General features: G+C 41.1%; 1 protein-coding gene across 1 annotated transcript in view; it reads right to left on the bottom strand.

Moving 5' to 3' along the window:
* LOC115499444 (putative adhesion G protein-coupled receptor E4P) overlaps window positions 1-12,049 on the bottom strand; it is a 78,354-nt gene that overhangs the window by 26,726 nt on the left and 39,579 nt on the right. The window contains exons 15-16 of the mRNA XM_032595722.1: window positions 11,394-11,574; window positions 9,341-9,436 (exon numbers count right to left, since the gene is read on the bottom strand). Of these exons, the coding sequence (XP_032451613.1) occupies window positions 9,341-9,436; window positions 11,394-11,574 (277 nt within the window). The remainder of the gene's footprint in view (window positions 1-9,340; window positions 9,437-11,393; window positions 11,575-12,049) is intronic.

Below are 12,049 nucleotides of genomic sequence, written 5' to 3'. Positions count from 1 at the left end.
GAGGTTCCTCAAAAAAGTAAAACTAGATCTACCCTATGACCCAGCAATTGCACTGCTAGGAACTGACCCAAGGGACACAGGAGTGCTGATACATAGGGGCACTTGTACCCCAACATTTATAGCAGCACTTTCAACAATAGCCAAATGATGGAAAGAGCCTAAATGTCCATTAACTGATGAATGGATAAAGAAATTGTAGTTTATATTCACAATGGAATACTACATGGCAATGAGAAAGAATGAAAGGCTTTTGTAGCAATGTGGATGGAACTGGAGAGTGTTATGCTAAGTGAAGTAAATCATACAGAGAAAGACAGGTACCATATGTTTTCACTCTTATGTGTTTCCTGAGAAACTTAACAGAAGACCATGGGGGAGGGGAAGGAAAAAAAAGGTTAGAGAGGGAAGAAGCCAAACCATAAGAGATGAGCACTGGGTGTTGTATGAAAACCAATTTGACAATAAATTTCATATTTAAAAAAGGAAAAAATTTGGGAAGACCATGAACAAATGGAGATTAAAGAGCATCCTACTAAAGAATGAATGGGTTAACCAAGAAACTAAAGAGGAAATTTAAAAGTACATGGAAGCCAATGAAAATGAAAACACGACAGCCCAAAACCTCTGGGATGCAGCAAAGGCGGTCATAAGCGGAAAGTATACAGCAATCCAGGTCTTCCTAAAGAAGGAAGAAAGATCTCAGATACACAACCTAACCTTACACCTTAAGGAGCTGGAAAAAGAACAGCAAATAAAACCCAAAACCAGCAGAAGACGGGAAATAATAAAGATTAGAGCAGAAATCAATGCTATCGAAATTAAAAAAAAAAAACCCAAAACAGAACAAATAAATGAACAGGACCTGGTTCCTTGAAGGAATTAACAAAATTAATAAACCCCTAGCCAGATTGATCAAAAAGAAAAAGGAAAAGACCCAAATAAATAAATCACAAATGAAAGAGGAGAGATCACAACCAACACCGCAGAAATACGAACAATAAGAGAATGTTATGAGCAATTATATGCCAACAAATTAGGCAATCTGGAAGAAATGGACAAATTCCTAGAAACATATAAACTACCAAAACTGAAACAGGAAGAAATAAAAAATTTGAACAGAGGGGCGCCTGGGTGGCTCAGTCAGTTGGGCTTCTGACTTCGGCTCAGGTCATGATCTTGCAGTTCATGAGTTCAAGCCCTGCATTGGGTTCTGTGCTGACAGCTCAGAGTCTGGAGCCTGCTTTGGATTCTGTGTGTGTGTGTGTGTGTGTGTGTGTGTGTGTGTGTGTGTGTGTCTCTGCTCCTCCCCTGCTCACCCTCTGTCTGTCTGTCTCTCTCAAGAATAAATAAACATTAAAAAAAAACATTAAAAATTTTTGAACAGACCCATAACCAGCAAAGAAATGGAATCAGTAATAAAAAAATCTCCCAACAAACAAGAGTCTAGGGCTGGATAGCTTTCCAGGGGAATTCTATCAAACATTTAAAGAAGAGTTAACTCCTATTCTTTTGAGGCTGTTCCAAAAAATAGAAATAGAAGGAAAACTTCCAAACTCATTCCATGAGGCCAGCATTACCTTGATTCTAAAACCAGACAAAGACCCCACTAAAAAAGAGAACTACAGACCAATTTCCATGATGAAAATGGAAGCAAAAATCCTCAACAAGATACTAGCAACCATATCCAACAATACATTGAAAGAATTATTCACCATGATCAAGTGGGATTTATGCCTGAGATACAGGAATAATATTTGCTAATATCATCTGTTTTCCCCCTAAGGTCAGGAACACAACAAGGATGTCCATTCTCATCACTGGTTATTCAACATAGTGTTGAAAGTCCTAGCTTCAGCAATCAGACAACACAAGAAAATGAAAGCATACAAATCAGCAAGGAGGAAGTCAAACTTTCATTGTTCACAGACGACATGATACACTGTTTGGAAAACCCGAGGACTCCATCAGGAAACTGCTAGAACTGATCCATGAATTCAGCAAAGTTACAGGATATAAAATCAATGTATAAAAACTGGTTGGATTTCTATACACTAATAATGAAGGAACAGAAAGAGAAATCAAGGAATCAATCCCATTTACCATTGCACCAAGAACCATAAAATACCTAGGAATAAATCTAACCAAAGAGGTGAAAAACCTATATGCTGAAAACTATAGAAAGCTTATGAAAGAAATTGAAGAAGATACAAAAAAATTGAAAAAATATTCCATGCTCCTGGGTTGGAAGAACAAATATTGTTAAAATGTCGATACTACCCAAAGCAATCTACATATTCAATGCAATCCTTATCAAAATAACACCAGCATTTTTCACAGAGCTAGAACAAACAATCCTAAAATCTGTATGGAACCAGAAAAGACACTGGATAGCCAAAGCAATCCTGAAAAAGCAAACCAAAGCTGGAGGCCTCACAATCCTGGATTTAAAGCTGTATTACAAAGCTGTAATCATGAAGACAGTATGGTACTGGCACAAAAGCAGACACTCAGATCAATGGAACAGAATAAAGAGTCCAGAAATGGACCCACAAACATATGGCCAACTAATCCGTGACAAAGCAGAAAAGAATATCCAGTGGAAAAAAAGACAGTCTCTTCAGCGAATGGTGTTGGGAAAATTGGACAGCAACATGCAGAAGAATGAAACTAGACCACTTTCTTATACCACAAAAATGAAATGGATGAAAGACCTAAACATAAGACAGGAAGCCATCAAAATCCTAGAGGGGAAAACAGGCAGCAACCTTTTATGACCTCAGTTGCAGCAACTTCTTACTTGACATGTCTCCAGAGGCAAGGGAAACAAAAGTAAAAATGAACTATTGGGATTTCATCAAGATAAAAAGTTCTGCACAGTGAAGGAAACAATCAGCAAAACTAAAAGACAACCGATAGAATGGGAGAAGATATTCACAAATGACATATCTGACGAAGGGTTAGTATCCAAAATTTATAAACAACTTATCAAACTCAACACTCAAAAAACAAATAATCCAGGATATAATGGGAAAAAGACACAGACACTTTTCCAAAGAAGACATCCAGATGGCTAACAGACACATGAAAAAATGCTCAACATCACTCATCATCAGGGAAATACAAATCAAAACCACAATGAGACACCACCTCACACCTGTCAGAATGGCTAATGTGAACAACTCAGGCAACAACAGATGTTGGTGAGAATGCGGAGAAAGAGGAACACTTTTGTATTGTTGGTGGGAATGCAAACTGGTGCAGCCACTCTGGGAAACAGTGTCGAGGTTCCTCAAAAAGTTAAAAATAGAATTACCCTATGACCCAGCAATTGTACTACTAAGTATTTATTCATAGAACATAGGTATGCTGTTTCAAAGGGGCACATGCACCCCAGTGTTTATAGCAGCATTATCAACAATAGATAGCCAAAGTATGGAAAGAGCCCAAATCCATTGAGTGATGAATCGATAAAGAAGATGTGGCAGTGGCGGTGGTGTGTGTGTGTGTGGGTACACACGGAGTACTAGTTGGTAATCGAAAAGAGTGAAATTTTGCCAATTGCAAAAACATGGATGGAACTAGAGGGTATTATGCTAAGTGAAATTAGAGAAAGACAAATATCACAAATGTGGAAGTTAAAATACAAAACAGATGAACATAAGGGAAGGGAAGCAAAAGTAATATCAAAACAGGGAGGGAGACAAACTGTAAAAGACTCTTAAATACAGAGAATGGAGGGTTGCTGCAGGGGTGTTGGGTGAGGGGATGGGCTAAATGGGCAAGGGGCATTAAGGAGGACACTTGTTGGGATGAGCACTGGGTGTTACACGTAAGTGAAGAGTCACTCAATTCCATTGCTGAAATCATTGCTACACTAGATGTTGACTAACTTGGATTTAAATAAATTAAAAAAAAAAGCATAGTCAAATTATGGAAAGAGCCCAAATGTCTATCGACTGATGAATGGATAAAAAAGACATGCACGCGCACACACACACACACTGGAATATTACTCAGCCGTAAAAAGAATGGAATATTGCCATTTGCAACAGCATGGATGGAGCTAGAGTGTATTATGCTTAGTGACATAAGTCAGTCCGAGGAAGACAAATACCAGAAGATCTCACTCATATGTGGAATTTAAGATACAAAACAGATGAACATAGGGGAAGGGGAAAAAAAGGGAGACAACCCCTGAGAGAACAAACTGGGGGTTGCTGGAGGGAAGGTCAGAAGATGGGCTAAATGAGTGGTGGGTGTTAAGGAGGGCACTTGTAATGAGCACTGGGTGTAGTATGTAAGTGATGAATCACTCAGTTGTACTCTTGAACCCAATATTATACCACATGTTAACTAACGAGAATTTAAATAAAAACTCAAAACATAAAAAAAGAATCCCCTGTAGAGTTTGTTAAGCCATGGATTCCTGGGCCCCCAACTGTAGGGATTCTGTGTCTGGTGGTGATTTTCAGGTGACATCTGAGATTTGCATTTTTAACAATATCCCAGGCCATGCTGATGATGCAGATCCGTAGACCACAAGTTTCTCAAACTTTGACTTGCATAGAATCTCCTGGAGATCATGTTAAAAAGAAGGGTCCTATTCACTGGATCTGGGATGGAGCCTAAGATTCTGCATTTGTACCAAATTTCCAAGTGATTTGCATGTCACTATGCTGCTGATTTTCAGGCCACATTTGGGCAGCAAAACAGAGCAGCTAGATTTCTCAACGTTTATTTATTTTTGGGACAGAGAGAGACAGAGCATGAACGGGGGAGGGGCAGAGAGAGAGGGAGACACAGAATCGGAAACAGGCTCCAGGCTCTGAGCCATCAGCCCAGAGCCCGACGCGGGGCTCGAACTCGTGGACCGCGAGATCGTGACCTGGCTGAAGTCGGACGCTTAACCGACTGCGCCACCCAGGCGCCCCCAGAGCAGCTAGATTTCTATCAGTTGCAACTGAGAACATCCATGATTCATGCACTGCCTATATGTATTTTTGCAGGGAAAAGACTCACTTTTTAAAAATCTGACTCTCAAAGTATTCTGTGATGCAATAAAAGAAAATCTTAAGAGCCCCCGGCTTGGAATCTCTTAATTTTATTTCCTCTCCTCTGCAGCACAAACCCAAGCAGGGGACCCTTCTAAGCAAAAGTACATGTTGCAAAGAAGCAGATGTGGGTTTTGATGAATAGTCTCTGCCACAGTGAGGTGGGCAGTTCCCAGAAAAGAAAGCTGGCCAGACAAGAGGTGTTCCCCAGACGTACCACCCCCTTGGAGTGCAGAGCATGTGCGTAATCACCACATTCTGATTGAGTATTCATTTCCTGGAACAGCTGGGTGACCACAAAGGACTTTTTCACTATGAACTAATGCCTAAGCCAGTAATTCTCAATAAGATCACTTCTGTTCCCAGGTGGCAATGTCTGGAGACATTTCTGATGGTCACAGTGGATGTGTGTGGGATGGGGGAGGTTACAGGCATCTAGCGGGTAGAGGCCAGGGATGCTGCTGCAAATCCTGCAATGCACAGTAGCTCCTGCCCGCAAAAAGAATTATCCAGGCCAAAATGTTAACAGTGCAGAGCTTGAGAATTAATGTTCTAGGTGGAGGCAGGGAAACTATCACTTACCACCTTGCAATTGATCATTAAAACATCTATCATTCTTGCCTTCCAGAAGTTTATAGTCCAGGCAGGAATGATTTACAAGCACACACGTATCATGTGTGCAATAGCACACAAAATATAGGGTAAGTCACGTCATACTGACAGTAACAGAGTAAGGAATTTCACTGAGGTCTAGAAGAATAAAGGGCTCTCAAAGGATGAAGACAGTAGTTCTTAAAGCGAAGGGGGTGAGCAAGGCAGATAAGAGAAAGAAAGCCGACCTGATGTTGGGAGGAAGTGAAAATATTGAATAGAGAGGTCCAAACCCGAAGCGCCTAGAACATTTGGCTTGTTTATTCACTTTTTGCAACTGTTTTGGATGCAAAAACAGCAGCGACATTAGTGGGGCTTAAGCACAAGGATTTGTCAACTGCCCAGGAAGGTTGCATTTCATGCGAGTTCTATTCGTGTATATTTGAAATTGCAGGATATAAAAAGTCACACCGCAGGCATGCATTTTGAAACCACGTGAATCTCCCCAATTTGTCTCCCTGAGACGAATCACGTAATTTTAAAGCCGGCAAGTGGAGTGAATCATGCGTTCTGTTTGCACCACCACAACGTGGAAGAGACACTTAAGCTGATTAAGCAGAAAAAGGGACAGTCTTTGGTTCATGCCTTAAAAACTGCACAAGAAATCTCTTCAAATGAATCACGGTGAGTCTCAGCTGCTATTTTTACATTTCCTGCTGTTATTATTTAAAGTTGCTTTTAAAATACTGGCTGGTAACAAAGTTAGCCATACATTTATTTATTTTGGTGCTGAAAAGCACACTAAATCCAATGACTTTGAAAACAAAATTAGAAATGTTAAAACTAAATACATAAGGCCAAAGGACTGCTGTGACACCCCCCCCCCCCCCGCCGCTATTGGTTTGGGAGCATTTCCATGAGGACATGATGTGACATTAAGTATATGTGCTACTAAAACGAGTGCTTGAGATCACACTAAAATTAACCTGAGTATATGAGTAGGTTTGAAAGTCATCAAGCAAAGAAGACAGTGCTGGTCTCCTGACCACTAGACATTTCCTTAGGACGCCCTCCTGAGTGGGATGGAGGTGTATTTTTACAACGCAAGAATACAACCCTGTTTTTAATATTTATTCATATGGGAGTTATTGAACTATGAAAATGTTGAGTGATGCAAGATCTTCAGGAGTATAAAGTGGAGCCAAAAATTCAGAGAGAGAAATCTGCAAGCTGAATCCAGATGTTGGCCAATAAATCCTGGGCAAGGTAGTATTAGCTGGAAGATGAAAATCCCCTTATTTCCCTCGTTGTTAAAGAATTCTCTGAGCATTTAATGGCACACGATATGCAATTCTGGGTTTGGGGGTCTCAGTAGTCTCTCGACACCCCTTTCTTTCTACGGAGACAGAAGCCAAAATAGGGAAAAGAGTCACGACTGCTTTCAGGAGAAAGACAGATGGTGGCATTTGTCCCATCCATGTGTCACCACAGAGGGCGCTGTCCACAGCAGCTCAGTTTGCTGGTTTTAGCCAAAGAGCAGAGATCAGAGTCTGAGGCTGTGGTTGAACAGACGCAGCGTCTCTTCTGCGATAGAATTCTGATGATGTTGTTGGTTCCTCCTATTTGGGGGGAAATAATGTGTAGAAAAAACTGAAGAGAAATTAACACCTCAGAAATTACCTAGGACTTCCAGCAGTGCCTAGATAGAACAATCAAGAATTTCTTTAAGGTCCAAAGCTCAGTAAAGAGGTCCTAATATATGGCTTACAGCCTCTCCTGTCCCCAAACACCATCTGCAATGGTCTTTTTATTTGTTTGATTTTTTCACAAACATTTACAGGGTGTTTACTGTGGACCAGGCAGCGTCCTGAGCTCTTAGCACATATGACATCACTTACTTCTCATGATGAGATAGATACTATTATCATCCTCATTTACAGATGAAGAAACTGAGGCACAGAGACATTAAGTTGCTAGCGTAAGCTGATGCAGCCTGGAACTGGTGGAGTTGTCACTTGAACCCAGGCATGTTGGCTCCATTCAAACAGTGACGAATCACTTAAATGCTACAGAGGATCAGTAATGACTGTAAGGATGGATATGCGCTTTTTACAGAGAAAAGTGTTGTCCAAAGATAAGGGGACAAGATTACTGTTTGGGGCCTTCTATGTAGCTGACTTTTGATAATTTGGTATTAATAAAAAGCAGCGTTGACATGGTTCAGAGTAGAGCAAAGTGCTTTCATGTACATTGTTTCGTTCCTCAATCAATTGGGCATTTCAACGATGAATGAATTGAGGCTCAGAGAAGTTAAATTATTTGCCCAAAATCTGAAAGAGTCAAAATACGAACTCAAATCTGGCGAACCCCAGAATCCACACTATGGATTCTACTATGTGACATGTTTTGGGGGACTACAAGCATTGGGAAAGTTCTTTTACACAGTTCAGGTTGACATATCCTTTGGCCGCTGCTGATTCTAGCCAAGAGGTGAACCTGTGGCATACACTGATAGGACATAGTCAGCAGCCACTAAGCAGAATTGTCCTTAATATGAGAGTGCATGTCCTATCAAGCTGGTCCCAATATTGTTGACAATCTGGGGTGACAACTGTGGTGACAACTAAGGAAAGCTGTCAACTTTCAGAGAAAAACAGACCCAAGTTGGAACCCTCTACCCAGCTGAGTAGCTTTGAGCAAATCATGTGGACTCTCCCAGTCTGTTTGCTCATCTGTAAGCAAGGAATTTAGACACTCAACATCTTTTGTGGGCCAGGCATTGCTCTAGGTAGAAGGAAAACAATAGTGACCACAACAGTGAAACTTACAGGGGAGCAGAGGCTGACCAAAAGCAAATACTTCAATGTTTTTAAGACTAAGACAAATATCATACAGAGAGGCACATCACACAGATAATTAAAATAGAATGTAGTGACAGAGACTGTGAAGGGCTGTCACTGTGACCACCTTACTGAAAACCAAACTCCCCTCACCCCATGCGTCCTGATTTCACTGCTCTGTATTTTTCTATAGCACACATCACTCTGTGATGTACTGTATAATCTACACTTGGGGGTTTATTGTCAGCCCCCCCCACCCCACTCCAACATCAGTCCTGTGAGGGCAAGGATTTTTGTCAATGTGTCCACTGCTGTTTCCCCAACACCTAATACAGTATCTAGCATGTACTGGATAATCAATAAATATTTGTTAAATGAATGTTGTTAAATTATCATTTGGATTATTTGTGGAATATCCAAATTTGTGGAAAGACTTGGGAGAGGGAGAGAAAGAGAGAGAGAGGATGAAAGAAAGAGAGAGAGAGAAAGACAGGGATGGAAGGAAGGAATAAAGGAATGAATGAAGGAGGGAAGAAGGAGGGAAGGAGGGATGATAAAGGAGGGATAGAGGATAGGGAAGGAAGGAGGAAGGAGGGAAGGAGGGATGAAGGAAGAAAGGGAGGGAGGGGAGAAGGAAGGGAGGGAGGGAAGGAGGGAGAAAGGGAAAGAGAGAGAGAAAGCAAGCAAGCAAGCAGAACTCCACTGGTTTTGGTCTCAAAAACCAGAAACCAGCAGCATAATGCAGGAAGCTAATGAAATTTCTCTTTTCTTTTAGATCAAGGACCAGGAAGCTCTTGGTTGTAGGAGACGTTGGGTTTAGCAAGTACACATCACTGCAGAGAAGCTGGTCTCACTTACCATTTTGGTTTGGATCGTAGAGCGAGATACGTCAAAGCTTTCAGTCTCAATCGCTTTCCAGATCCCACTAAACCACTTCTTGTATTCCATTCGCACCTGAGGAATATAGGGGTTTGTGTCATGTCCAGAGCTTGGTTAGAGAGAAAGGACCCCAAATAGGAGGCCAAAGATATAGATGCCAAGCCCTATGACTGCCTTTTCATTACTTTTCTGTATAGTCCTCTTGTTAATTCATTCTGAAATTCAACTTTCTCATTGTGGAAAAGGCATTTACTAGATGTTGGGCACTACAAAGTCTCTACAGAGAGACTTTGAACCCAGTGGTTCATCAAAGTGGTGGTGATGATGATGCTGAGAACAAGGAGGAGGAGGATGGTGAAGGTGATTATGGTGATGCTGCTGGTGGTGATTATAAGGATGAAGCTATGTTCAATACACTTTGCACCATATGCAATGTCATCTTCCATAAACCAAAGGAGAAAGGCTCTTCCCTTATCAGCAATTGAAGGTAAAGAATCTGAAGCTTGTGGAAGTACATGGACTTGCCCAAGGTCATACAGACAGAATTCAACACCTCATGATTCTTACTCAGGGCCCCAAACTAACCACTACGTACAAACACCCCCTGTGATTACATGGATTCCCTTCATGTAACCTGCTTAACATGTCTGAAAAAGATATTTAAATACTTAATACTCAACATTATTTTACCAAGACACTTAAGGTGTACTTCATTTTTGGGTGTGAGGAGTACCAAGCATTGAGAAGGCACTAGAAGACGACAGAGAAATTAATAAAGTGTTACGATGGTCTTTTTGCCACAAGCATCTTAATTGATGGTAGTTCCACTCAATAGCAAAGGGAGGGTGGGGAAGTCAGGAAAATTGTTTCCAATATTCTATGAGGAGTAAAATTATAATAATGACCCTCACAAGAACTGCGCGAGGAGACTCATATTGCATTATCTCATTTAATTCTCAACCCTGTGAGGCACGTATTACCATATACACAGATGAGAAGTTGAGGCTCAGAGAGGGTAAGAAAGCTGCCCACACAGCAGCCTACTCAGTGTAAAACCTAACACTAGAGCTGAAGTCTCTCTGTTTTTGGCATATTATGCCAAATTTTCCAGTGCCCCTCCCTAAAGTGCACTACACTGTAAGAGGATTATGTGTCCTCTTTCTGGTGAACTCAGGTATGGCCACATGACTAGCTCCAGCCAATGAAAGAGAACTAATTCAGGTACAGTTGGCCAGGATCTCCTTTCCCTTTGCCACAAGAATACCAATATTCCAAATAAGGGCTGCCCCTTCAGCCTGTATCCCAGAGTGAAGACAATGTAGATCAAGACACAGTTATGTAGCATGAGCAAGAAATAAACTTTATTGTTGTCACCCACTGAAATTAGGGGGTGGTGGCTATTTGTTACTGCAGCATAATCTCCCTTATCCTGACTGATAAATTCTCTGCTATGGACTAAGTTGTGTCTCCTCAAAATTCATATGTTAAAGGCTTAACCTCCCAGGATGATCGTATTTGAAGATATGACCTTTATAGGAGTGACTAAGAATAAATGAAGTCCTAATGGTAGAGCCCTGATCCAATAGGATTAGTGTCCCATTAAGAAGAAACATAAAAGCTCTCTCTCCTTGTCTCTCCTATGGAAGGACACAGCAAGAAGGTGGACTTCTGAAAAAAAAAAAAAAAAAGAGCATTCTCACCAGAACCCAACTGCACAGTCACCCTGACCTCAGATTTCCAGCCTCCAGAATCATAAGAGATATTTCTGTTGTCCAAGCCACATGATCTATGATATTTTGTTCCGTCATCTCCAGCTGACAAAAGCACACTCTTAAGATATAGATTGGAATGTGAAATTTAGTTAGATGCACCCAGAACACACAGCATACGCAAGCAGCACCTAAACCTTTTTCCCAGAATCAAGGCAACCACAAGATACAAATATAAAAGATCAGAAAAGGGTGAGAATGTGAATAGCCATTCAATAAGATGGTGGGACTCAGCTGGTGATAAATAAAACAATTAGCCTTACCTGGCGATTAAGGAGACAGTGTACCACAAAGAGCAAAACCCCCTGCAGGACATTGATGATGGTGAATGTGTAGGCAATGACTGATCCGATCACCTTCCCGAACTCTTCAACCATAAAATAGCCAAGGCCCCAAGAACAGCCCAGTATAAATAGCTGAGCAATGGCTTTAAATGTCATGACTCTGGGAAGGAACAGGAGTAATAATAACTATCACTGATCATTATATGTTGGGCACTGTGCTAAATGCTTTGCACGCATTACCTGATTTAAACTTCGCATCACCTCATGTGCTTAAGTGACTCATGCAAAGTCATACAACTCGAAGATGAGGCAGAACCCATGCTTTCAATCACTGCTTCTGAGAATAATGCTTTCCCCTATTCTTGGAAATGATTTATCTGAACCTATTGGAAGATGTGTGGAAAGTGCCTTCTAGAAAGTTGTTCTGAAAATGTGTACTGATGATGATATCATGACTTCAGATCATAGCATGCTGTTGTGCTTCTTCAAGAAAATTGTGTTTTGTCAAATAGAAGGGTTGTTGATGGCAACTGTCTGGGACAGCTGACGTGTGTGAGTGAGTGTGTGTGTGTGTGTGTGTGTGTGTGTGTGTGTGTGTGTGTGCATGCACATGGTGTGTGAGCCTACACTCATCC

The sequence above is a fragment of the Lynx canadensis genome, chromosome A2, assembly GCF_007474595.2.
Source record: "Lynx canadensis isolate LIC74 chromosome A2, mLynCan4.pri.v2, whole genome shotgun sequence".
In the NCBI taxonomy this organism is placed as follows: Eukaryota; Metazoa; Chordata; class Mammalia; order Carnivora; family Felidae; genus Lynx; species Lynx canadensis.
This window is presented reverse-complemented; position numbering and strand designations above follow the sequence as displayed.